This window comes from Physcomitrium patens, chromosome 12 (genome assembly GCF_059467195.1).
Source record: "Physcomitrium patens ecotype Gransden chromosome 12, ASM5946719v1, whole genome shotgun sequence".
In the NCBI taxonomy this organism is placed as follows: Eukaryota; Viridiplantae; Streptophyta; class Bryopsida; order Funariales; family Funariaceae; genus Physcomitrium; species Physcomitrium patens.
In genome coordinates, this window is record NC_143421.1 from 11,566,383 (window position 1) to 11,592,746 (window position 26,364).

General features: G+C 36.5%; 1 protein-coding gene across 1 annotated transcript; it reads right to left on the reverse strand.

Annotated features, from left to right (window-relative positions):
• Nucleotides 1-20,561: 20,561 nt before the first annotated feature.
• LOC112289479 (protein FRIABLE 1) lies at nt 20,562-26,360 on the reverse strand. Its single transcript, XM_073537931.2, has 9 exons — nt 26,222-26,360; nt 23,754-24,813; nt 23,377-23,520; nt 23,113-23,194; nt 22,877-22,947; nt 22,610-22,698; nt 22,318-22,450; nt 21,472-22,178; nt 20,562-21,327 (listed from the first exon to the last, which is right to left on the reverse strand). Exons 2-9 carry the CDS (start codon nt 24,237-24,239, stop codon nt 21,105-21,107), a joined length of 1,935 nt encoding a protein of 644 aa, XP_073394032.1. The 5' UTR covers nt 24,240-24,813; nt 26,222-26,360; the 3' UTR covers nt 20,562-21,104.
• Nucleotides 26,361-26,364: the final 4 nt, after the last annotated feature.

The following is a 26,364-nucleotide window of genomic DNA, read 5'->3' on the forward strand; positions in this document are numbered from 1 at the left end:
GAATTGAAGATTGGTTCTGATGGTTCTTTATTGCTGGAGGAAATTACTTGCTTCAAAAAGATGTTGGCTAAACAAGGTAGATCATTTGCCTTCGAATCTTATGAAATTGGGTGTCTGGATCCGAATATTTTAACACCTATGGTTATCTTCACTGTACCGCATGTACCTTGGAATCTAAGACCAATTCCAGTACCGAGGGCACATTTACCTAAATTGGTAGAACTATTAAAAGAAAAGATGAAGATGAAAATATTGGAACCTTCATTTGCGCCGTATTCTAGTCGATGGTTTACGGTACCTAAGAAGAATGGATCATTGCGTTTTATTCAAGATATGCAACTGGTGTCGTATTACGTATTGTCTTGTTCGAGAATACAGTGGGTATCTGGCTCTGGAAGGTATAATTGTTTTTTACAAATAACAAAGAAACCCTAATAGATTTAATCCATGTATGAAGAATATAATTGAAATATTAATTTCCAAGTATTTAAAAACACTCCTCATAGTCATTTTAACCATACAATATTCCAATTGCTTTATTTCTTTTATAATTAAGTTGTTTTTGTTTTTCTTAACGAGCCCTAATCCTAGCCAGTGAGCTTTGACAAGCTGTAACTTTTGATTCAACCATCCACTTAGTGTGAAATTTTGCACCCAAATACCAGTATAAGCCTTCTATATGCTCAGAAAATTTCAGCCCAACCCAACTTACAGATTGCAAGAAAACGCCCAAAAATCGCACTGATGACACTCGGCCGCAACCTTGAAATTTGATGTAGAAACTCCAGAAGTGATTTCTCCTTTGTCAACTGTTAACTCCAGTTCAAAATTGAATAGCTCCTTGATCTCCAAATCTTCTATTACCAAGCCAAAAATTACGTCGATCCAACTAGTAGATCTTCAGATATCACAGAAACCCTATCCAACCCTAGACTACCAACTTCCGACAACCCTTTGTACTAAAACCCAGATATCTCTTGATTGCATCATTAAATTAACACAAATTTTTGCATACACTTAGCACACCCAACTATCCAGACAATACCAAATTTTGATCTATAGACGCTACACGACTTGCACAAACCGATTGAGAATGCAAACCATCAATGTTTTATATAAAATCCGAAACACCAAAATAAACACTGACTTTGACCAACGATTGCTCTCCCCTCACAAATCCTAATGAAACCAAACTAGTGACCTTGAAAAGAGCTTGAAGCTAGCTCTTCGATCCAAAAAACCCGATCTGAGAAAAAAACCCCTCATTTCTTAACCTTTCTCTTCTTTAACCCTAATTCTCCCCTCTTTCAAACCCTAGCCTCTGAATTTCTTCAATCTTCTATCTTGGATCCGGAATTGGCTCTCGCCATCAGAGCTTTCTCCTCTGTTTTTACCTTTAAGAGATCCTTTTACCGAAAACAACATTCCCTGAAATGGCACAGAGAACAAGACAGCCTGAAACAGAATCGAAACCCCGTAATCGGGACCACATTGAGTCGCCCGACCAATTCAGGTCTCATATTGGATAAGAGTCCAGTAGTAAGACCCGAATATTTCCGTAATTGGACTGCATTGGAGTACCCGACCAATTCAGGTCTCATATTGGATAAGAAGACCCGGATTGGATTCTTGAAATTGGATCCAATTGGCTCTACAAACCAGGCTCATCCGTCATGTGAATTGGTCCTTTTCCTTCTTGCTAACTCCCGTTATTGGAATCGAATGGAGCATTTCAGTATGCCCTGACTGACTGTAATGGGGTGACTGAACCTAGCCTCTCAGTATTTGCACTGGAATTGGTCGTTGCTCCCAATATTTGAGGTAACTGAACATTAATAAAAGTCCTCTTTCTTTATATTTTTACAGTATACTCGTATTACAACACGACACCGATGAATGCAGTAACTGTCAGGAATGTAGGAATTGGACCTATTGTGGATGAATTTGTTGAGGCGTTTGTAGGAAGGATGATCTATTCAATAGGTGACTTGTATTCAAGTTATGGTCAATTTCAACTTGCCGAAGGAAGTAGAGATATGACGACGATGAGGACACCACTTGGATTGGTTAGAATGTGCACTCTTCCTCAAGACGCGACCAACTCAGTTGCACATATGATGAATGGGATGAATAAGGTATTAAGAGATTTTATTCCCGAAAAGACTATGCCTTTTCTAGATGATGTTCCTATAAAAAGGTGCAGAGAAGGAGACAAGGATGAAACTTAAGATAAGAGGGGGTGTCGCAAATATGTTGTTGATCATATACAAGATTGTGAAAAGATTTTAACTCGGCTTGGAGAAGTTCATCTTACATTATTGGATATGAAGTCCGTATTTGGAGTACGAGAGGTTGTGATTGTTGGACATTTATGTGGATCTTACTGAAGAAAACCAGATCCGACTAAAATTGATGCAATTCGAAGGATGAAAGAGGATTGTGATTCTTTAACAGAGGTTCGCAGGTTTTTGGGTGCATGTGTATTATATCGAATCTGGATCCCTCATTTTGCTCACATAGTGGATCCATTATATGAACTGTTATGCAAGGGCTACCAATTTAAATGGGAAGAAAAGCATATTCAGGCAATGCAAAGATTGAAGAAATTATTGATGTCACCTCCAATATTGAGGAACGTTGATTATAAGTGCAATAGACCAATGATTCTTACTGTGGACGCTAGTCCAATTGCCATTGGATGGGCTGTGGGTCAAGATGATTCAAGTAGGAATAGATTTGCAGTTTGATTTAGAACCAAAGTTTTAAGTATTCGTCATCGTGCATATTCGCAAGTCAAAAGAGAACTTTGGAGAGTTGTTTTGGCTATGAAAGCTGAAAAGGACTATTTGATTGGGACAGTAGTAGTAATTGAAACAGATTGCTTGTCATTGTTCAAAATGATTACTAACTGTTCAATGCCAGATATTGTAATATTGAGATGGATTGCTTATATTAAGTCACTAAATCTGGAATTTAAACATGTTACTGGGAAGGACAATTTAGTAGCAGACATGTTATCTCGAGCAAAATATGAGAGGGAGGACGAAATGGTTGAAGACATTGATGACGTTGGATTGAAATTCTATTCAATATCAAATCTCAACAGAGAAGACAAGCTATTTCTTGAAGAATCTTATGAAGGAGAATTATTGAATATTGGTCATTACTTGAATACCTTGACTAAGCAGGAGAATTGGTCTACAAAAAAATTCAAACAAATAAGAAAAAAAGCATATGGATTTTTGCTTCGAGATGGATTCTTATGGAAGAGACCGAAGAAAGGAATTGAGATGCCACAACGAGTGATAGGCAAAAAGGAAGAAAAACTAAAATTATTAAAGGAGTTTCATGATAGTTTATGGGCAAGGCATAGAGGAATTTGGGCTACTTTTGCTAAATTCAAGGAACGATATTGGTGGAAAAATATGTATCGAGATGTGCTCTCATTCGTAGAGTCATGTGAAATCTGTCAATCGTATTCTAATATCCGACATTGAGATGGTCTTCATCCTACGTATCCTCTAGCTATTCATTTTAAATGGGTTGTTGATTTGGTTATTATGTCGGTTGGGTTATGGCAGATGAGATATTTGGTCTTAGCTCGTGAAGATTTATCAAATCAAGTAGAAGGAAGAGAATTGAGGACAAAATCTATAGAAGGGATTTGTAGGTTTTTGCTTGAAGATGTCATTTGTTACTACGGATGCATAAGAAAAATCACTGCAGATCATGGAGAATTAAATGCACAAAAAGCTCATAAGTTCTTTGAAAGATGTGAAGTTAAACTATCACTGACTACTACTTATAATCCGGAAGGGAATGCAAAAAGCGAATGTGGTCACCCACCGATTGTGAAAGTATTAGTTAAAGCTTGTAATGGGAAAGTTAAAGAGTGGCCACGACTTTTGTCATTTGCATTATGGGCTAATCGAACAACACATAGTTTGGTGACAGGTCGAAAACCAATTATGTCAATTGAAGAAAAGGTACTTACTTGGAGTATGCTACCATGGGAAGATGGATTGACAAGAGAAGAATTTTTCACTGTTAGGGTTCGACAATTGGAGCAAAGATCGAAATATGTGCAAATAGCTTTGGAAAGGTTAAAAAGAGCAAGGTTATAAAACAAGGTGCGATTCGATAAGCAACATCGATTGAGACCTAAAGCAATTGAGGAAAGTGACTAGGTACTTGTTTATGACAATAGTCTAGATAATCAACATAGTACTTTGCGGAAATTTTTAAAACATTGGTTTGGACCATATGTAGTAACAACTGTTCATGATAATGCGACTTACCCATTACGGGAGTTAGATGGTACAAAATTGAAAATACCAATTACAGAGAAGCAAATAAAATATTTAAACGAAGACACGTGGAGATGAATATAGAAGACCTTAATGAAGGTATAGAGATTCCGCAGCAAAAAGATGAAAGTGATTTGGATAATGAAGGTGACGAAGATGAACTGGACAAAGACGTAGAGAATATATTATAAATCAAACAGCAATTGGATAAATTGGTGCATACCGGAGGATGTACAGGTTCAGAGGGGGTGGATGTCATGTTGTAACATGAGTATACCGTGAAAATATAAAAAAGTGGAATTTTATTAATGTTTAGTTATCTTGAATATTAGGAGCAACAACCGATTCCAGTGCCAATATTCAGAGGCCAGTTCAGACACCTTGTCACAGTTGGTCAGGACATACTTACCAATAACAAAATGCTCCGTTCGAGTCTAATAATGGGAGTCAATAGAATTGAAAGGACTAAATCGATGACTGAGTGAGCCTGACGCGAAGGACCAATTTGACCCAATTACAAGAACATCCACGTCTTACTATGGGCCTCTTAGCCAATCTGACGCGAAGGACCAATTTGACCTAATTACGGATACATCCAGGTCTTACTACGGGCCTCTTACCCAATATGAGACCTGACTTGGTCGCGCAATCCAAGGCGGTCCTATTATGGGGCTTCGATTCTATTTCAGGCTATCTTGTTCTCTGTGCCGTTTCAGGAAACGTTGTTTCCAGAAAAGAACCTTTTAAAAGGCAAAAAATAGAGAAGAAAGCTCTGACGGCGGAGCCAATTCTAGATCTAAGACAAAAGATTGAAGAAATTTAGAGGCTAGGGTTTGAAAGAGGGGAGAATTAGGATTAAAGAAGAGGATAGGTTAAGAAATGAAGGGGGGAGAATCAGGATTTTAAAAGGGTCGGAGAGCTAGCTTCATGTTTCGGGGGGGAGAAAAGACAAAGAATTGGGGTTTCTTTTTTTCATAGGGTTTTGGGAAGACTGAGGCAATCATTGCTGAAGTCAGTGTTGTATTGGTGAATTGGGATTTTAATGAAGTGGGTGTGAATACTCTTGACTGTTTTGTGAAATCAAAATTATGTCTGTGATTGAAGAATTAAAAGGATGTCTATAGGATTGAGTATGCGGAGTGAATGAAATTTTTTGGATTAATCTAACAAGACAATTAGTGGATACAAGGTCATGAGTATAATGCGGTTTCGGAGATTAGCAGATTGAGTTGTTCAGAATTCTCTGTAACATCTAGAGATCTATTGACTGGGGCAAAAAGGATTTTAGCGAGTAGTCGAAGGACATCCGTATAGATTTACAGTATATTCTTATAATTATTTATATTCCAACAGTCAAAAACCGATAGACTGCTTGAATATTAGCGAATCTCCATACTACCTCCTACAGCCAGGCGTCCGACGCATTCTTGAGCAGGAAAGCACGTAATACAACAGCGATGCTTGTCGAACCTATAGCAAAGTTGCTTCTCCAAGTGCAAAAGTTTGAGGCTGGTGCAACCTAGATTGTGCCATCCCAGATGCTCCATCATTATGAAGCCTTGCCACGACTCCTTTAATCTCTACAGTTCTTTGCAATAACATAGCAAGGGCATTCATAATAGCATCCAACTTGGACTCTGAATTTTTCGTCATACTAATGTCTTGGCCCCCGGCAATTCTAAGAGAAGGACAGAAATGACTCTACAAGAAGACAATATTGGTTTAGAGGAGGGTACTCCGCAACCTCTAAAATGCCTTAAGATCTTCAAGAAAAAGAGGTAATCCACTCTCTCCAAGAAGAATAAGACTCCAATATTGTAACAAAAGAAGTATCAGTTTAGAGGAGGGTAATCCGCAATCTCTAAAATGCTAGTACACTTCCAAGCAGAGGGGTAATCCACACTCTAACAAAGAAGAAACTAGCTCTGATATCTGAGGTGAGTGAAGTCTCGACAAACTGTCATGGACACAGAAATACAGACTCAAGATCTAACAAGAAGTTCAAGAAGAACTAGTAAGAACTAGATTAATCACATGAAAAAAATACCAGAGAGGTGAGCTAGAGCTCCAAGAAATGTGTTGTCGAGACTGAAGAACTCTTCAACCTCGATTCCAATATATACTTCTATTTAGGAAGCTTCTCAAGCAACTTCTACTAACTAGGAAGCTTCTAGAAGGTTCCAGAGACTTGCTTCTAGAAGGTTCTAGAAACTTATCTCTAGAAGGTTTTGAAGACTATGTCTCTAATAACTTCTACCAATTAAGAAGCTTCTAGAAGATTCTAGAGACTTGCTTCTAGAAGGTTCTAGAAACTTGTCTCTAGAAGGTTCTAAGGATTATGTCCCTAATAAGATCTTCTTTAGATCCATCATTAGCCCTTCATTGGAAATGATGTATCCTAGGAACTCAACTTGAGTAGTATAGAATACACACTTTTCTAACTTGGTATATAATCCTACATCTCTAAGTTTTTGTAATATATAATGAATATGAACTTTATACTCTTTTGTATTCTTAAAGTAAATTAAGATGTCATCCAAATAATAGATAATAAATTCATCAAGAAATTCATGAAAGACATCATTTATTAGATGTTAAAATGCAATTGGTACATTTGTGAGTCCAAAAGGCATGACATTATATTCAAAATATCTATATCTCATTCAAAACATAATTTTTTGTTCATCTCTTTTTTTAATGCATATCAAATTATATACTCTTTATAGATCTATTTTTATATAGATTTTTTTTAATTTAGTTAATTAAAAAATCTTAAAATCAAAGATAAAAGATACATATTTTTGATGGTGATCTTGTAGAATCTTTGATAGTCTACACATATTTGTAGAGATCCATCTTTTTTCTTTACAAATAAGATAGGAGTTTTAATTAGAGATTTAAAAGGAAATATAAAATTTTTAGCCAAATTATCATCAATGTACTCCTTGAATGCAACCAACTTATTTTTTGATAGACTATAGATTAGTCAAAATGGTGGTTGAGTTTTTTTGTGAAGCTTGATGGAACAATCATAAGAATGATGCTTTGGAAGAATATCTACATTTTTCTTTTCAAAAATATCCTAGAAATCTTGATAGTAGGTAAGAATACCACTTGACATCTTTTCACCATCACAAATAGACGTGGCATATAAAACAAAAGATAATCCTTCTTTTGTAATATGCATAAAAGTTCTTATACCTATTAGTAAAAGTTTGGATGTATTAAACTTATTTATTTCTATTTGACTAATAGGATTTTGGATTAAACCATCTATAAAATTAAGATTATATAAAATCCAATCTATTTAAAGATTATATTATTTTAACCAAGATAATCTTAAAATAATTGAATTAGATAAAAGTCTTATTATATTAAATATTACTATATTATTATGATCTTTAATTGCTACATCTAAAAGAATAGTCTCATGCATAACATCTCTAAAACATAGCAAAAAATCATCTATAATTTCTACATGTATGGATTTTTTTGACTAGTAATATCTCTTATTTTTTGACAAAATCTTCATCTATAAAATAGGCTGAGGCTCTTGAATCTAACAAAGCTAAGACTTTGTGATTTTTTGGTCCTAAATAAACTTCTATTGTAAAAGAAGGTGATGGATTTGAAGAGAAAATAGGACTTTTATTAGGAATTATATAAGATTCAAGCTGCATGGTTCTTATTATAGCTAGAAGAATTTGTTTTCTAATACCTTATTTTTTTTAGCAACCATGCTTTTTATTTTTTGATTACATATAAGGATTGTGTCCCTAACATCACTCCCTCCTTTAGCTTCGAGGTCTCTGAGAAGCAATGTTGTTCTTAATCAGTACCAATGCAAGAAAATGAAGATCTAACGCATAATGTCTGCTATGAACTCCAACTTTTAATTACGAGGCAAGTGGTTCATCGGCCCTTGAAGCCAATGGTAGTGGCCCACTCCTTCAACTTTTGACCAAGCATGAACTTCCGTGTCCTCATTGTGAAATTGTCCTGTAAACACGCCTTTTGGATGACCATTGTAAGCAAGCTCAGACTCAAATACAATCACAAGTGATCGATTATTCGGTATCCTCCGTCTTCGTTGTTGTGTAGGCATTTCTTCAACTCGGGATCGCCTTCATGAGCTAGTCGGTTGAGATAATCTGAATGGCATAGTATCTATCTCTTGGCTATCCTTATCAGAAGACCAAACTATGGCTACTGAAAAAATTCTATTTTATCTTAGAAAAAATAACTACATCAACTACGAATTTTGGTGGTGCTCACTCCCTTTCTTATATTCTTGGGTGAGCAAGCTTCAGAAGGAAGCTATCGTCGAACCGGCTTAGGTTTATGAGGATGTTGTTGATGAAACTCTTGTACCTTTTGTGGCGCATTGGCGAGATTTTCAGCTTCCTTCCACGTTCGCTCATTAATGTCGTAGCCACACCAATGAACAAGATACTCCAACTTGCCCCACTTTCGTCGTGAATCTAGTACCTTTTCAACCTCGTATTCCTCGTGATTCTCGATCTCAATACTAGGTGGTGGACATTGCACACTTCTAAAAAAAGATGACTCTTGATAAGGCTCCAATAGAGAAACATGAAAGACTGGATGTACCTTCATAGAAGCCGGTAATTCCAGACGGTACGCCACTGGATTGATTTGCTTCTGGATGATAAATGGTCCCAATCTTTGATAGTCCAACTTATCACATGGTCGCTTGGTCTTGATATTCCGTTGAAGAAGCCATGCTTTATCTCCAATTTTGAAAGTAGGTACTTAATTCCGAAATCTATTTGCAGACACCTTGTAGGATTCTTGAGCGGATTGTAATTGAAACTTCAACGTATTTTGAAGCTCTGATAGTTGTTTCGCAAATTCTTCAGCTGTTGGATTGTTATTTGTTGACGGACTCAATAAATCAAGCTTCGGATGATACCCATAGTTGGAAAAGAATGGTGTGTATTGAGTCGACGCATGGAGGGTATTGTTATATGCAAACTCGGCTAGCAACAGATATGTGGTCCAATCATCTTACTGATAGTTGATGCTGCATCGTAAGTATTGTTCCAAGACTTGATTCACCCATTCCGTTTGGCCGTCAGTTTGAGGATGAAAAGCCGAAGAAAGCTTGATATCCACCTTCAGTATCTCAAAGAGAGATCTCCAAAATTTTGATATGAACTGGGTTTCTCGATCTGATACGATATCATCTAGTAGTCCATGATATCGATACACATTATCAAGAAAGAGCCTTGCTGTGACTTTACTGGATAATGTCTTCTTGCAAAGGATAAAGTGCACCATCTTTGTAAGCCGATCTACCACAACAAAGATGTTGTCAAATGAGTTCGATGATGGTAGGTCTATGATGAAGTCCATGGAAATTAAAGACCATGGTCAATGTGGAATCGGCAATGGCTGTAGGAGTCCATAAGGGTGATGCTGAGGATTCTTGGATCTTGAATAGATGTCGCAGGAGAGGACAAAATCTTTCACATCCTTCCACATTTGGGGCCACCAAAAATCTCGAGAAATAAGCTCCAAGGTCTTATTGAATCCAAAATGTCTCGCAACTAGAAAATCGTGGAAAGATTGAAGAACTCGGAGTCGTGCTGGTCCTTTTGGGATATATAACTGCTCCTCAAAGTATAAAAGATCTCCCTCCACCTTGAACTTGTCATCATTGACACGCTGCTTAATATCAATGGCTGCTAAATCTTCAATGGTCATCGCACGTACTTAATTCAGGAAGTCAGCATCAATTGGCACAATAGTAGCGCAAAGCTGAAATTGCTCTGGCTTCAACAATGTCATACATTGTTGATCAAACGCTGCTTTTTCAGTCTTTGGTATAAGATACGATCTCCTTGATAAGCCATCAGATAGTCCTTGCTGCTTTCCAGGTCGATCAGTGATAACAAAATCGAACCTAGATAGCAACATACTCCATCGAGCTTGACGTCGATTTAAAACTCGAGCCGACATGAAATACTCCAAATTCTTGTAATCTATGTATATGGTCACTGGGTGTGCAGCTCCTTCAAGAAAGTGATGCCATTCTTGGAAAGAATCCACTATAGCAAGAAGTTCCTTATCGTGGATCTCATAATTGATTTCAGTAATAGAGAACTTTCAAGAATAGAATGCAACCGGATGGAGCTTCTTGTCTTCTCCCATTTGTGAAAGTACAGCTCCCAAAGCAAAATCCAAAGCATCAGTTTCTAAATAAAAGACCTTTGTAAAGTCTAGATGTACCAAGATTGGAGCCTTAATAAATGTGGTCTTCAGGTCTTAAAATACCTTCTCCACTAGAGGTCCCCATTCCAGCTTATCCTTGCATGTCAACCAAGTGAGAGGAGCAGCAACTTGAGAGTAATTCTTGATGAAGATTCGATAGAAGTTGGGAAAACCAAGAAAGCATTGTACGTCTCTAACTGTTTTCGGAACCTCCTAGGACACGATTGCTTCCACCTTCTTGGGATCCATCTTCAAGCCTTCCGTAGTCACAATGAATTCCAAAAAATCCGTCTCTATTTGGTGAAATAAACACTTCTCCAACTTGGCATATAGTCCTCGCTCGCATAGTTTCTCCAAGACCAAACGAACGTGCTTTTAATGCTCTTCCTCATTTTTGGAGAATATCAAAATATCATCCAAATAAATGACAATAAAATCGTCAAGGTGCTCTCGGAAAATATCATTCATCATATGTTGAAAGACCGTTGGAGCATTGGTAAGACCAAAGGACATGATATTATACTCAAAATGGCCATATCTTGTATGGAACACTGTCTTCCACTCATCTCCTTCCTTGATTTGTATGAGGTTGTAAGCTCCCCTTAGATCAATTTTTGTAAAGATCCTTGTAAATCCAAGTTGTTCTAAGAGACTAGAAATCAAGGGTAACGGATAACGATTCTTCTTTGTTACCTTGTTGAGGCCTCAATAGTCTACGCACATCCACAACGAGCCATCTTTCTTCTTCACAAATAAGATGGGTGCTCCAGCTGACAATTTTGAATGACAGATGAAGTTCTTGGCTAGATTCTTGTCGATGTACTTCTGCAACTCCGCCAACTCTATCTGCGATAGATTATAGATTGGGCCAAAAGGCGGTTGTGCTCCTTCCTGCAAGTCTTTGGCACAATCATATGATCAGTGTTCTGGTAGCATGTCGGCATTTTTCTTTTGAAACACGTCTTTAAAATCCTTATATTGCTCCGATATACTTGTTGTCGAGATCTTCTCCCCGGTAGTTGGAGCCGCATAAATGACAAACGGTGTGCCTTCCTTGGACGATCTTATAAATGCTCTTGCTCCAATGAATAAGGATTTTTCTATTCGGGGTTTTCTACTAGGCTTGCTCTTGGGTAGTTTTGTAGGAAAGGTCATCTTCTGTAATCTCCAATCTATGGATGGGTTATACTTTTCCAACTAGGAAAGACCAAGAATAATAGGATTTGATGGGGTTCTAATAATATTAAAAATAATATGACTACTATAGCCTTTAAACGTCACTTCTATAGGTTTTGAATCATGGGTGACACTATCAGACAATAAAGCTCGCCCATCTATGACCTCAACGTGAACAGGTTTGGATTTTTATATTAAAGGGATCTTATGACACTTCGCAAATTCTTTGTCTAAGAAACATGCAGATGCTCCTGAATCTACTAATGCTAAGGTTCTCAGTTTCTGAGGGCTAATAAGCAAAGGGATTATAAAGTAAAGGGTAAGTTTAGCGGAAAGAAAGGAACCTAGTTGTTGTTGCGATATTTCACTCTCCAGCCGCACCATTCTTATTGTGGCTGGGCATCCTCGTTTTCCTGAATAAACGTGCCCCTAGTCCTGACAATATGTCGATTTTGCTTCTTGGGGCAGTTTTCAACTTTGTGGCCTTCTTCACCACAATACAAGCATAGACCTTCTTCCATATGCTGCTTTTTTTCTTCTAGGGTAAGGGATTTGGTACATACCATATCAATTTGCATGTCTTCTACCTTTGAATGTGTATTCACGCTGCTTGCCGACATAGTTGGGGCATGGCAAACCATATGTTGTCTTGAACGTTGGTCTTGGCGGCGTTGGAATAGGCGATTATCGCACTTCACAGCTTGGCTAATAGCTTCATTGAGCATTTGTGGATCAAAAAGAGTTAACAGCAAATCCTTCACATCATCCCTTAAATCCCAATAGAATTGACTCATCAATGCTTCTTCATCCCAATTGATGTCGCATGCTAATTGCCTGAAATCCGATGCATAGATTGATGTAGAGCGCATCTCTTGTTGTAGTGACCGGATCTTTGTTGTAGCCCATCGAACCTTGTCATATTCACCAAATGCTTCCGCAAACGCCTCCAAAAAGGTTTCAAAGTTGTTTAGTATGGACGATCGTTTCTCAAACAAAGGAGCAAACCATGATAAAGCTTGCCCTGTAAGTAAGGTTTCAACAAGTCCAACACGTGACTTCTCCGTTGGATAGCGTTCGGACTGTAAAATTGTTATCAACCTGATTTGATTGACGAATCCTCAAAACTTGGAACGCGTACCATCGAACTTATCCGGAAGGCTAACTCAGGGCTCTTTATGTTGTAGAACCAGCGGTGCTTGTCGAACCTGAGGCAAAGTTGCTTCTCCAAGTATAGAAGTTTGAGGCTGGTGCAACCTAGATTGTGCCATCCCAGATGCTCCATCATTATGAAGCCTTGCCATGACTCCTTCAATCTCTGCAGTTCTTTGCGATAACGTAGCGAGGGCATTTATGATAGCATCCAACTTGGACTCTGAACTTTCCGTCATATTAATGTCTTGGCCTTCAGCCATTCTAAGAGAAGGACAAAAATGACTCTACAAGAAGACAATATTGGTTTAGAAGAGGGTACTCTGCAACCTCTAAAATGCCTTAAGAGTTTCAAAAAAAGGGGTAATCCACTCTCTCCAAGAAGAATAAGACTCCAATATTGTAACAAAAGAAGTATCAATTTAAAGGAGGGTAATTCGCAACCTCTAAAATGCTAGTACACTTCCAAGCAGAGGGATAATCCGTACTCTAATGAAGAAGAAACTAACTCTGATATCTGAGGTGAGTGAAGTCTCGACAAATTGTCACGGACACAGAAATACAAACTCGAGATCTAATAAGAAGTTCAAGAAGAACTGGCAAGAACTAGATTAATCAGATGAATATAAGAACAAGACCTGAGAGGCGAGCTAGAGCTCTAAGAAATGTGTTGTCGAGACTGAAGAACTCTTCAGCTTCGATTCCAATATATACTCCTATTTAGGAAGCTTCTGAAGCAACTTCTACCAACTAAGAAGCTTCTAGAAGGTTCCAGAGACTTGCTTCTAGAAGGTTCTAGAAACTTATCTCTAGAAGGTTCTAAAGACTATGTTCCTAACATCTTCTACCAACTAAGAAGCTTCTAGAAGGTTCTAGAGACTTGCTTCTAGAAGGTTCTAGAGACTTGCTTCTAGAAGGTTCTAGAAACTTGTCTCTAGAAGGTTCTAAGGATTATGTCCCTAACACTAAGATAAAAAAGTGTGTGTTTTACACTACTCAAGTTGACTTCCTATTATACATCATTTCAAACAATGGTCTTATGATGGATCTTAAAAAGGTTGAAACTATCATAAATTAAAAGATTCTAAAAACAATCAAAGATGTGCAATACTTTTTAAAAATTGTGAATTATTATAAGATCTTTATCAAGATCTTTTTTCAAGTTGCATCTTTTTTTATACGTCTAACATAAAGAGATAAACTTATGTAGAGCAAAAAAGTTGAAGTATCTTTTGAAGCCTTGAAAACAACATTTATTTTTGTACCAATTTTATATTACATCAATTTTTTCAAGGCATTCTTTATAGAAACAAATACATCAAATTTTGCTATAGGTGTTATTTCGTCACAAATGAAAGCAGTTAAGAAGCTCCACTTGATAATTTTTTATTCTTGAAATTTTCAGCAATCAATATTAACTATGAGATCCATGAGAATGAATTTTTTGCAATCATGGATTCATTATAGGAATACCATCATTATCTAAAAGGTACCTTGAGTCTAGTCATCGTATATACAAATCACAAGAACCTCAAGTATTTTATATTAGCACATGTTCTGAATTATTATCAAGCTTATTGAAGCATGTTTTTATCAAGATTTAATTTCAAGATCACTTATCAATCCAAAAAACAACAAGGTTTGTCAGATATTCTTTCAAATCATTCTTATCTTATATCAAAAGAAGAAAATATAACTTTTTATTAATAAAAAAAAAAAAATCTTCAAGCTAGAGCATTATCATCTTTGAACAATAAAATCAACATTAACTATAGATTCAGTCTTTATTAAGTAAATTCAATCAAGTATGTCCTTTGATCTTTTTTTTCATGATTTTAAGAATAATTCTTTTAAGTCTCATGATACTTCTAAGTTCAAATTCAAGAATAATATATTCTATTTTTAGAAACTATTATATATTTTAAAAGATAAAATATGATTACTTATTCTTCAAGATTATTATGATTTTTTAGCAGTTGGACATTTTAGATACAATAAGATCTTGGAGCTAATATCAAAAGCTTTTTTGTGGCTTCAAATGTAAAAGATAGTTAAAGATTTTGTACAATCATGTGATATTTTTTCAAGATTAAAAATTTCTTATAATTGAACTTATAGACTTCTTCAACCATTATCTATTCCAAATCAACTATAGTCTTCTATTTTTATAGATTTTATTGCAGATTTTCTAGCCTAAGTTTTGTATGATTTTATATTCATGATAATAGTTTATTTTACTAAGATAGCAAATTTTGTACCATATAAAAAAACTATCTTATATAAAAAAACGACTAAATTTTTTCTTGATAATATCTATCACTATTATGAATTATTCAAAGATATTATATTGAATTGAAAGACTTAATTTGTATCAAGATTTTAGAGAATCCTTTTCAAGATTTTAAAGGTAGATATCAAACTCTCTTTTGTTTTCTATCTTCAAATTGATAGGCAAAAAAAATGAATGAATCAAATTTTTGAGCAATATTTGAGGTGTACCATCAATTATCATCAAGATGATTGGACAAATTTTTTGCCATTGGTAGAATTTTTGTACAACAATTTGATATACTTTTCTACTCAATAAACATCTTTTTTTTACCAATTATGGTTAATATCCATGACTTGATACTTTTTATTTTTTAAAAGTTGATAATTTTGCAGTAGAAGAATTAGCAAATCGTTTTTTCAAGCTACATACAATAATAAAGACACAATTAAAGGAAGCTCAAGAAAATCAAAAGATTAATATAAATATCTATTGCAAGGAATTACCACAATTCAATGTGTGTGACAAGGTATCACTACTTTGTCACAATATTAAGACTATTTGTCTTTGTGATAAGTTACACTATCGTAAGCTTAGACTTTTTTTTATTTGTGAATAAGTCAATCCTATTGCTTATTGATTACATCTATTGGAATCTATGAAGATCCATCTCATATTTTATATATCTCTTCTTTAGCCATATAAGACAATGAATATCTGGAGGAAAAGACAAATACCACGTCCTTTTATAGAAGTGAATAATAATCAAGAATTTGAGATAGAAGAAGTCTTAGATTTTAAGTGGTGCCGAAATAGATTAGAATGTCTTATTCATTAGTGCAGATATAATATTAATAAATATACATGAGAGCCATCAAAGAATCTTACAAATATAGCAAAGAAGGTTGAGGCTTTTCATAGATGACATCCATCAAATCTAAGTTAAAAAATAACAAATCTTTGCTATAAAATAAATAAGATCCAAGAAAGATAGAATTCTACTTTTTATTTTTATTTATAATTTTTGTGTATTTGTGACATTGTTATATTTTGTGTATTTTTACTTGAGAATGCATCAAATACCTAGTTGTAGAAGATAAGTAAAAATACAACAACAATTCTACATAGTCTAATAAATTCTTTAATAAACTTGAAGTCATCTTTAATAAATCCAATCAAATTTCAACCTATTGAAATAAATTTAAAAGAAGTCACAAAAGAAATACAAAGAAGTCATGATTTAATCTCAAAAAAAATAACAAGAAAACTTTAAAAAAATATAAAAATAAACTTTTAAAGAAATAATAATAATTTTAAAGAAATATTATAAATAAAAACTTTAAAGAAATAAAAAAAAGAATCTTTTAAAATACTAAAAATAGATATTTTAATATAATTTTAATTAAAATTGTATTTGAATTTTAATCAAACTTTAGATCAAATCCTAATGAAATCCTAATAAAATCCTAAATCCTAAAAAATCTCAAATAAGTTCTAAATTAAATCTTAAGAAAATCTTAATCTTAACCAAATTCCAAATCAAATCCTAATCAAATCCTAGATCTTAAACAAACTCTTAATAAATCCTATAACAAAATAGAACCTCAATAACTAATAATCACATCATTAATATCAACTCAAAATTTACATACTTTTTAACATCTTATTTAGAAATAAGCACAAGAAAGATGAAATTGATCGTACTTACCAATTGAAATAAATGTAAGATAATCCAATTGAATATTGGATAACCTCTTATTCCAATTTGAATATTGAACTTCTAATGCTAATATTTCTTTTTTGAATTATTGTATTGCTCTCAAATTTCATCCAAACATTGAAAATTGAGACTAAAGTTGATATAAAAAAATTCATTTTAATCCAATAGATAGATTTCTAAAAAACTTAGAAATACTCATTGACCCTCAAATTCTAATCTTTAAGACCTCAATCCACAAAAATCCTCATATACTTCAATCTATTTGTTTAATTGACCTCAAAATTTGCATACATATATACAACTAGCACACCAACAAACTATCTAAAATCTACTTGTATATTCATCATAAAATTCAAAAAATCCTAAAATTTTTAAACATGTTTTTATTTCTTAAATCCTAATTTCACCAAAAACATCATTAATTTTGAAAATCCATCAAAATCTCAATATTAATTCAAATGACATAATATTAATTTTTAAATTATTTTTTTTAATTTTATTCTCAATTTCCACTCTTCAATCTACAAAAAAATCCTTGGATTTATTGTAAGTATATGGTTTTGTCTCTTAGAATCCAATTTCAACCTAGAAAGACAACTAGTCCTCAGTGGATATCAATTCTTAGCTTCTTAAAGTAAATTTAGCTAAAATCTACTCTCAACTTTCTCCTACACATGCCTACATCATTTAATTTTTCCATCTACTTTATTTTACCTTGTTTATGGCCCTACAAAGTAGATAGAAGTCCATTTTGTAAAAAAGATAGTATTAGCATTTTTTAGTTTTATTATCTATTTGACTATTATTTATATTTTTAAGATAATTTGCTACAATATTTTAAAATAAGATCTTTTGTAATATAATATTTTCTTTTTTCTTTCATTAATTAGTCGTATCACATTGTGACAACACTAAAGAGATAGAGAAGTAATAACTAGTAGATTCAACTCAAGAGCTATCACTTGCTCATTTATTAAATAAGATATTGTAATTGTCACAACCTTCAAGATGACATAATTGAAATAAAGATCCTCAAGCACAATATATCCTTCCTTGAATAGATGGTAAGATACAATATGTTTGATATTACAACCTTGGAAGAAACTTTCAATATTTGGTGAATTTATTATTGGTAGAAACGATTCCTAATAGTGTTTCAATTATTTTATTTGAAGGAAGTTACAAAGTCTTCAACAACAATAAAATAACAGGGTTGTCTATCTACCATGGTATAGGATACTATTGATGGTTGAAAAGATCTATCAACCATCTTCAAAGAAAACAAAGATCAAAGTATGTCGCAAATATAATTTATCGCATCTTAGATTTCTTCAACATATGATGACCGCTCCTTCTAGAATTTGTCCTTAGAAAGGAGAATAATGTCACAAATATATATATATATATATATATATATATATATATATTTATTTATTTTAATATTTATTTATATAATTAAGTGGAAATAAATAAAATTAAATTTATTTTATAATATTTCTATGAAAAGCTTCTCAAAAGCTTCATAAATATTTTTTTGACTTTACATGTATTTGTAATTAATTAGTAGACTAAAAACTTGGTCAACAAGTTAACTATACATTAGAAGCTTGCAAAAAAAGTTAACTATGTAGCTCACATATAAAAAAATTACCTTTCAAGTTAAGATATATATCTTATAAAGTCAATATATTTTGAAGGTCCTTTAGAATATTGCTACGTAGGTCCTAGTTAAGAGTATATATGGAGGCAAGAGTCAAGCTCTCTTTATTCTTATCAATGTCATCTAGTTGTTAGTTTTGTTTCAAGACTTTCTAGTCTTCTTGTCTTTGGCAGTAGCCATTCTAATTTAATATTATATCACCTTTAAGTGATTTTCTAGTCTTTTTAAGTGACACAAGGGTGTAGTGATATTTTAATTCTTTGAGTTTTATATTCTTGACATATATATTGTAATTGTGGTATTTGTAACTTTTTTTTGTTTGAATAATTTAATTCCTAATGTCCCATCTTTTTACAATAAAAACATTGGATTATTAGTTTTGACTTAATTTTGGAAAATTTTGGATTTCTTATATTAGATTTTAATGTAGATTGTTGTTATAACTTGTCTTATTTTTTTATAACTTATAAAAAGAACTTGTGATTTTGAAGATGAGCCTTTTATGGTTATTTCTTCTTGTTGAAGAATTGCAATTAATGTTGAAGAGTTGAATTTTTTATTCTATGTAATATTTATATTATGATGTTATATTGTGATGGCTAAAATTTCATTAGAGTGAGTATTTTCATTTGTAATAGAATTATCATTCTAACAAAGTGGCATTATTGGAGTAGAATTTTGAAGTTATGTAAATATTGCATGATTGATTTGTTTGCTTGCATCCTTTCTATTATGAATTTTTTGTGTAGATATACTTGAGTGACAATGTCATTGGCTGAGTATGTGTTTTTCTAGAACTAACCATATATTATCAGTAATTTTACATGCTCCAACATGTGAAAAGATAGTGTTATCAACACAATCCCAAATAGTTGCAAGAACGTGGTATTTCTTTTTCTACATAAGTATTGCAACATGATTTGTTGGAGGAGTTTATATTATTGCATTTGTTTTTGGAATAGGTATCGGTTCTTTTTCTTTATCAAAAACAAGCTCCTACATTTCTTCTATTTCAAACTTCATTTGTAACATATAGTATACAAGGAGCCATCAAATCTTAGCCAATCTTTGATAGAAAAGCTATTTGTAGCCATGTTTTTTTAGATAGGAGGTTTATTGGTGCCTTAGTTTCTATGAAGAAAATCTTTGACACAACCTCTTCCTATTTTACTACTTTTCTTAAAAAAATGAAGTTCTCAGAAAACAAACAAGCTCTAATATCATATTGGAACTTGTATGTAAAATTTTATGATCAACATTAAGTTCAGTAATAAGTAATAAACATTCTTGATTGTTATTGTGTATTAACACATGTGGTTTATACCGTCGAGAAGGGTGCATCTAGAAGGGTTGCACCCCTTAGACAGGGTGTGACTAGCTATTGTTACAATCTGTTTGTGTGACAGTTATGGTTACTAATAACGAATCACTCCGAAGTACTATACAAACACTCTGAGATCTGGATGTGGAATGAGCAGAAAATGTGGAATAATGGGAGTTCAGATATCGATATGGACTTCGTCTTCTTGAACATTCATGCAGGGTAACACATCCCACACAGACACGAATACCCAAAGACTTGCAGTCACAATACTCCACGAGAACCATATGTTTTCTTCACTAGATCGAAGAGCCCTGACCTGAACTGGATCATGCATTGGTCTCGATATAGAGGATGTTCAATGGCCTTACTCATCACCAGCTGTGTCACCGTCTGACAAGACGATCGTCTAGTGATTCATATTAAAGTGATTTGGCTTGTTTCTGATTCTGTGAACCATTTCTACTTGTAATAATGTGATTCCGATCGCACGTAATGTGTTCATATCACCAAGTCTAGTTGACGGCAATGAATTCATGCAATCTAGGTCTATTCTTACTGATTGGGATGTTGGATCAGTAACTAAGAAACTTGTTGTGTAGACCATGTTGGCACTACTTATCAATCCTTTTTCTTACCAGCAGTCGGTGAAACAGAATGGCGACCACAGAAGAAGATAGTCTTGTGAATAAAGATCACACAAGTGTGCAAAAGTAGACTGCCGATTTCCAGAATATCAGGTTTTTATTGAATTTACAATTAATGGGGAAGTACCCGGTAAATGAGCAAGAACCTATGGAGGATGTCTAAGGGGCGACCATACACTGACACCAGCAGTGGAATTCAGGAATCGGTTCCGTTGCATTCCTGTGGACGGTTGGTCAGCCAGAACTTAATACTAGTCACAAGCTAATCTCTTCGGGGCTTGGGGTGAACACGCTTCAGGGAACTTTATATCGTGGCCAATCAAGTGTGAAAAAAGCCTCACGGTTACCCCCATGAATATTTTTTTGGAAAAAAATTATAACCCCATAAGGAATTTGTAACTGTAACTGCATGAACCTGGATCTGGGCCTGCAGTCTATAGCTAAAAACTCCTTGCGGTGATTGTAGAAGACCATCAGGAAGACTTTTACGGTGCTTAACGTCGGGTCCACGCCCAGCTCGCACTCCTATTCGCAATGAATAAATCGACGACAAAAAACTCACATGTAACCATGCGCTTGCATACTTGAGCAATTAGATGATGAAGATACCAGCTCTGATCTTCACGGTCTTCGGAGGAAACGTCGGTTCGGAGGATCCTTCTTGCAAATACAACCTGGGTAAGGGTTGGAGTAGAAATTCTCCTCTAACTTGGGCGATTCTCCAGGCATTCGCCAGCGCGGCGCCCCTATTCGGTTGCTGTGGATCTTGCGCACCTGGCCTTCAAAATTCTTCCACGCGATGGCGCCTCCTTCATAGTCGTCGATCAGCTTCACTAGCTGCTGCCTGCAATCACAATTGAAAGCCACAACAGCCCAGGGTTAACACAACCGCAGTCGAGCACAGAAAACATTTAATTTCTAGAATTGATCCATTATAATACACAATGCATTCTAAGGAAAAAGGAGTTTACGTATGGTGCAAACAAACCTGTCAGGGCTAATGGTCTTCCGGTAACCCTCGAACTGTCGGTGGCCCTTCACAGCTTTGGCCATATTTCCATCATACGTATAAATGAATACATCACTCTCTAAGGCCACCATGTAGTCTAGGCCAGCAAGCCGATTTTGATACTTCTTCAAGGAAGCCAGCTCTGCCTCCGTTGAAAGCGTAGCATGATTATACACGTTCGGAAACTCTTTGTGAAGACTATCCATAGCACCTTGTCCATAGATTTCCCCAGCCACGATGTAGATTTGAGTTGAGGATGGATACCCTAAAGCTTTCAGCATTAGGGCTACTTCGTGGGGAGTGAGAGGGCAGCCACCCAGCTTACGCTTCTCCTCTCCATCGATCTCTTTCTCCTTCCAATGTTTGACTTCGTAACGCATTTGCTTCAGCTCATCGGCCTCCTTGTTGGAGAGACCATGCGCACATCCTGTAAACGCGAGCATATCCTTCTCGAATCTCAGATGCAAAGCTAAGTAAGGACCCTTCTTACGCATGCGATTGGTGAGGGTGCTCGCCAATCGTCGAATGGGTTCCGAGTACTGGAGCGCTTGGTAGTTGACTCGACATCTCAGATGCTGCACATAATCAGGCAGATCATTGTTTGCCAGCCTTGAGTCGGCGTGAGTGAAGTACAGCACCTTGCTCTGCTTAAGGAGGGGTAGCAGTTCCTTCTCGTAGTAAGATGCCTGTTCACGTTGAATGATAAGGACGTCAGCCCTCGCATCACGACACCATGCACCTACAACAGGTTCTATAATAAATATTTGCGGAAACAAACATCGAACGAAGACGTTTCATACATTGTGTGTGGACAAAAAACTTCACCTTCGACCAAGAGACGGGCGCTTTAGTCACAGGCTCAAGCTGGGCGAGATGTGGTGGTAAAGCGTCCACAATATTGACGTCTTCTCCGAGCGATTCGATGAAATATTTCAAGTCAAAAATGTCCTTAAATTCACTGCAAGAAAGTAATATTGCATTCAGTTCACAAAAAACGAATCGACTCATTACGTTAGCAAACTATGAGAAACGGCCATTGGAAGGACCGATAACAGCTGAAGAGCATGATAGCAATTTAGTTGTAACAAACCAAGCAGACAAGAGAACGCGTGCAGACCTTGGATCTGCCCAGAAAGAGCTGTGGTCAAGTTTGGGGGTGACAAGTGTAGCATTCATCAGCTTAGCAATTGCCACCATGTCACAAATCTGCAGACAAACATTCCTGGTGGTGAGATACAATTCATGACCAAAGAATTTTTTTTAAAAAAAAAACAAAACAAAACAAAACAAAACGAAAAAAAAAAAAAAAAAAAAAAAAAAAAAACCGAAGAAGAAGAAAAAAAAAAGAAGAAGCAGTAGTAGAGTTTGATAATCCAACACTCACTCCTGCACGCATCTGATTCAAACCGCCATTTGCATTTACTAGAATGTATCCATTTGTCGCTACTCCAGGCTCTGAGAAACCAAACGAAAATAGCAGATTCAGTGAGACTTCACAGAAATCAACAGAAAGAATTCCTTCACAAGAATTCACCAACAATGGTACCGCATTCACGTCTACTTCATCTCCTAGAATTGCACGAAGGTAAGCATTCTGGTACAGAAAAGTGATACACTTACTCTCTGCCTTCTTAGCTCGATCGATGCACTGGCCATACATCTGACTGGCTGGCTTTCCCCACAGATCACCAGGACCTGAAGCCTGTTCCCGCAAGGTAGGAAACCCTAAACAATATCAGTACAAGCTCCCAAGACGCATGTGAATGCAAAAAATAATAGACCTCCAATTCCAACAACTTCATCACACACCCCAAGTCATCAATACCGCCTCATCAGAGAAAATACTAGAAGCCGACATGTCAAGATGGAGTCCAAGGTTATCACCTGACTAAACTGTTCCGGGATGCCTCGCCGATTGGGCATCTTCAGAATTGAGGAACTGGCAAGGATATTGCCATTCTTGCTCTCATCGATGGCGTTACTTGATTCCAGTTTAAAAGGATTCAATAAAATCGTCCTATCATGGTACTGCAAAGGTAAGAGTTCACGCTATTAGCTATGCGTGTAATCAGAGCAACCTGGATGGCCGATAAACAATTCGAGAAACCGTTGCAAGCTTTGTTATCATTCTTCCAAAGCACCACAGGGGTTTGAGGCATTCTACTCACATCGTAGATGCTTTAACTGCAGAAACAGCGCAAACTCTAATCTCTCAGAATGAACAGAGCTTAGGGTTTCTGAATAGAAGTAAAACGAATTACCTCCAAGACGTCTGGAGAATGGTCCTGAGCGGAAAACAACCCCACGTACATGATCTTGAGCAGGAAGAATATGATAATCAGGAGGGTAGAGAAGTAAAAGGCTGATTGTCGCCAGTTCTTCTTGGGACCCCCAAAATGACCAGAGAGGCTGCTGCTACAATGTTGCAACACTGCGTTGTCTCCGAACATTGAAACATGACCATGATCCTTCTTGTGATCTTTTCCGCTGTCGTCATCGTTAAGCTCCGCCCTCAAGTCTAAGTCGTGTGGGGGGTCTTCATCCTCAAGACTACGCTGACTCTTGAACAGCTTCAAAAGAAGATGCGGCGACGGCTCCTGCATGCGTTTCTGGGACAACGACCTCCTGCTCATGGGATGAAACGGGTTGTTTGTGCCGCCAACTCGGGGACTCAGGAGTACATGAGTGGGATCTCGGCTTCCATTCGTCACGTCCGAATTGGGGGGATGAGCCAGTAATGTACCCATCTCCTCGGAATTGCGGTACCCCTCTTCCAGTCCCGCTCCATCGGAAGGGACTGGAGGATACTCGCAGTCGAGTTGGAGCTGGGAGATCCCGATGGGCGCCAGCTTAACCTGCTTTCTATACCTTTTAACCGTACTTGCTAAGTGAGTACCGAAATTAAAATCTTTGTACAAGCCTAAGTTACAGCGTCCAGTTATAATCAATGAAATGACAGAAAATGGCCGATTCGGAAAATTCACCCAAATTAAACGCTTAAACTTGACGAATCTCTACTTGTTCACAGTGGGGGTAGCATATCCCCTCGGTGCCATAAAAATGAACATTTGATTTTACGTTTGGAAGTGGGCAGGAAGTGGAAATCCTGACATTGATTTGTCTAAACTCGGTTCCTCACACAGTACTAGTTTGCAAATCCGTAGTACTTATAGTAGAAAGTGTACAGGATGCGGTACTATCCTCAGTGCCATTAAACAACGGAATATAATCCTGGTTGCTTTTAGTTGATGGATTATTCCTATATGTTCCTTCCACATGGCATCCCAAGCTGACACTGTTTGTTTCCCTTGCAGTAGATTTCTGCAAATATAATACGCAAATGGTTCTTCAGCATTGCAAGTAAAGATTTCACAACGTTTGCGGAAAATTCGGAGATGATTTACAAAACCTAATAGACTTTACGCACTGTAGAAACTCACTCACAAGAATTTGGCAACCTGAACGAAAGCATCAAAGGAACTAATAGCACGCGAAAAAAGAAAGAAGAAAGCAAAAAAAAAAAAAAAGAAAAAAAAAAAAAAACCAAATCCAATGGCTAAACTGCCGCAAGGGGCAAGAAGCAGCACAAGTCGGAACTTGTACACTTGTTTGTTACAAGGAAAAGTATTTAGCAGCAACTCCGGAAAGTGCCAATGCAACTAAAAAGTAATGTTCTCAAACTCAAACCACGTACACTATCGGAGGTCTGCGAATCATGTGCAATTTCCAAGTGGCCAGGATTTCGGAGCGCACGTCGATCTGAACTATGACTGACTACTTCTGCAACCCAGCGAGCCAGACGCTTGCAGCGTTGATCATCGTATCAGCACAACTAATCTTAACACGTAAATTTGTAGGTTCAATTCTACCGAGGAAGGAGATCTCCGGAGCTTGGGACTAATTTGGTTTCAGCAAACATTTCGAAATTGGCAACTCTATGCATTCGAACAAGAATTGGGCATAGCATTGACAAGCACACCAAGTGAGGTTTGTATTACTAATGACATTTATCTCATTAGGAGTTAGACCTTGAAGCACGGAAGGTGTATGTGTACCTCGCTCTATCTATCCCTCTCTCCACACTAGCAGGATATAGCTATACTACAGTAGGAACAATCTAAGTTTCAGAACGAAAGCGTTACACTGCTCCTCCCAAAACACAACTTGACAGAAGTGACAAAAATAGACCGAAGAATAATTGCAGGTTATCACTTCGCTGACACCACATTCATAGCACGGATTCACACGTCAACCCCAAAAAGGTTCAACAACGAGGCGGAACGTCGGGTTCAGCGAACCACGAGTATAGCCCTATTCCAAGTTTCATCAACTTCTCCCAACATCTCATTGGTCAAATTACAGAAAACTAGCGCGCAACATTCAACCCTAACAAACGCTAGGAACTAGCACAGCTCACCCTCACTACCACATCACATGCTCTGACCAGCAAATCGATGAAGCAAAATCTGATCCGAGCCAAGACATCAATGCCCTGGAACAGACTCCAACCGAACGACACTCACGAGCTTCTCACGACAACACTCTCGCTCCTCAGCACTCTAGCATTCACCAACATGAGCACGAAGGACACTCACTGGAACTACAAGACTATCAGGGGGAAGGGGGGGGGGGGGGGGGGGGGGGGGGGGTAACTGGCAGCGAACCAGTTTGGCAAAAGTCACAGACTGCTATCAAAAATCACAGGGCACGAGAGCTACTGGAATTGTACCTGGTGACGACGCAAGAGGAGATGTCGCGAGACCGAGTGGACGGCACTACGCGGAGGCGAAGTGGGTGATGGACTGAGGCGAGCCTCTGATGAATGACAACGGCGCAAGCGAGAGACAAGCTACGGGAAGGCGCACGCGGACG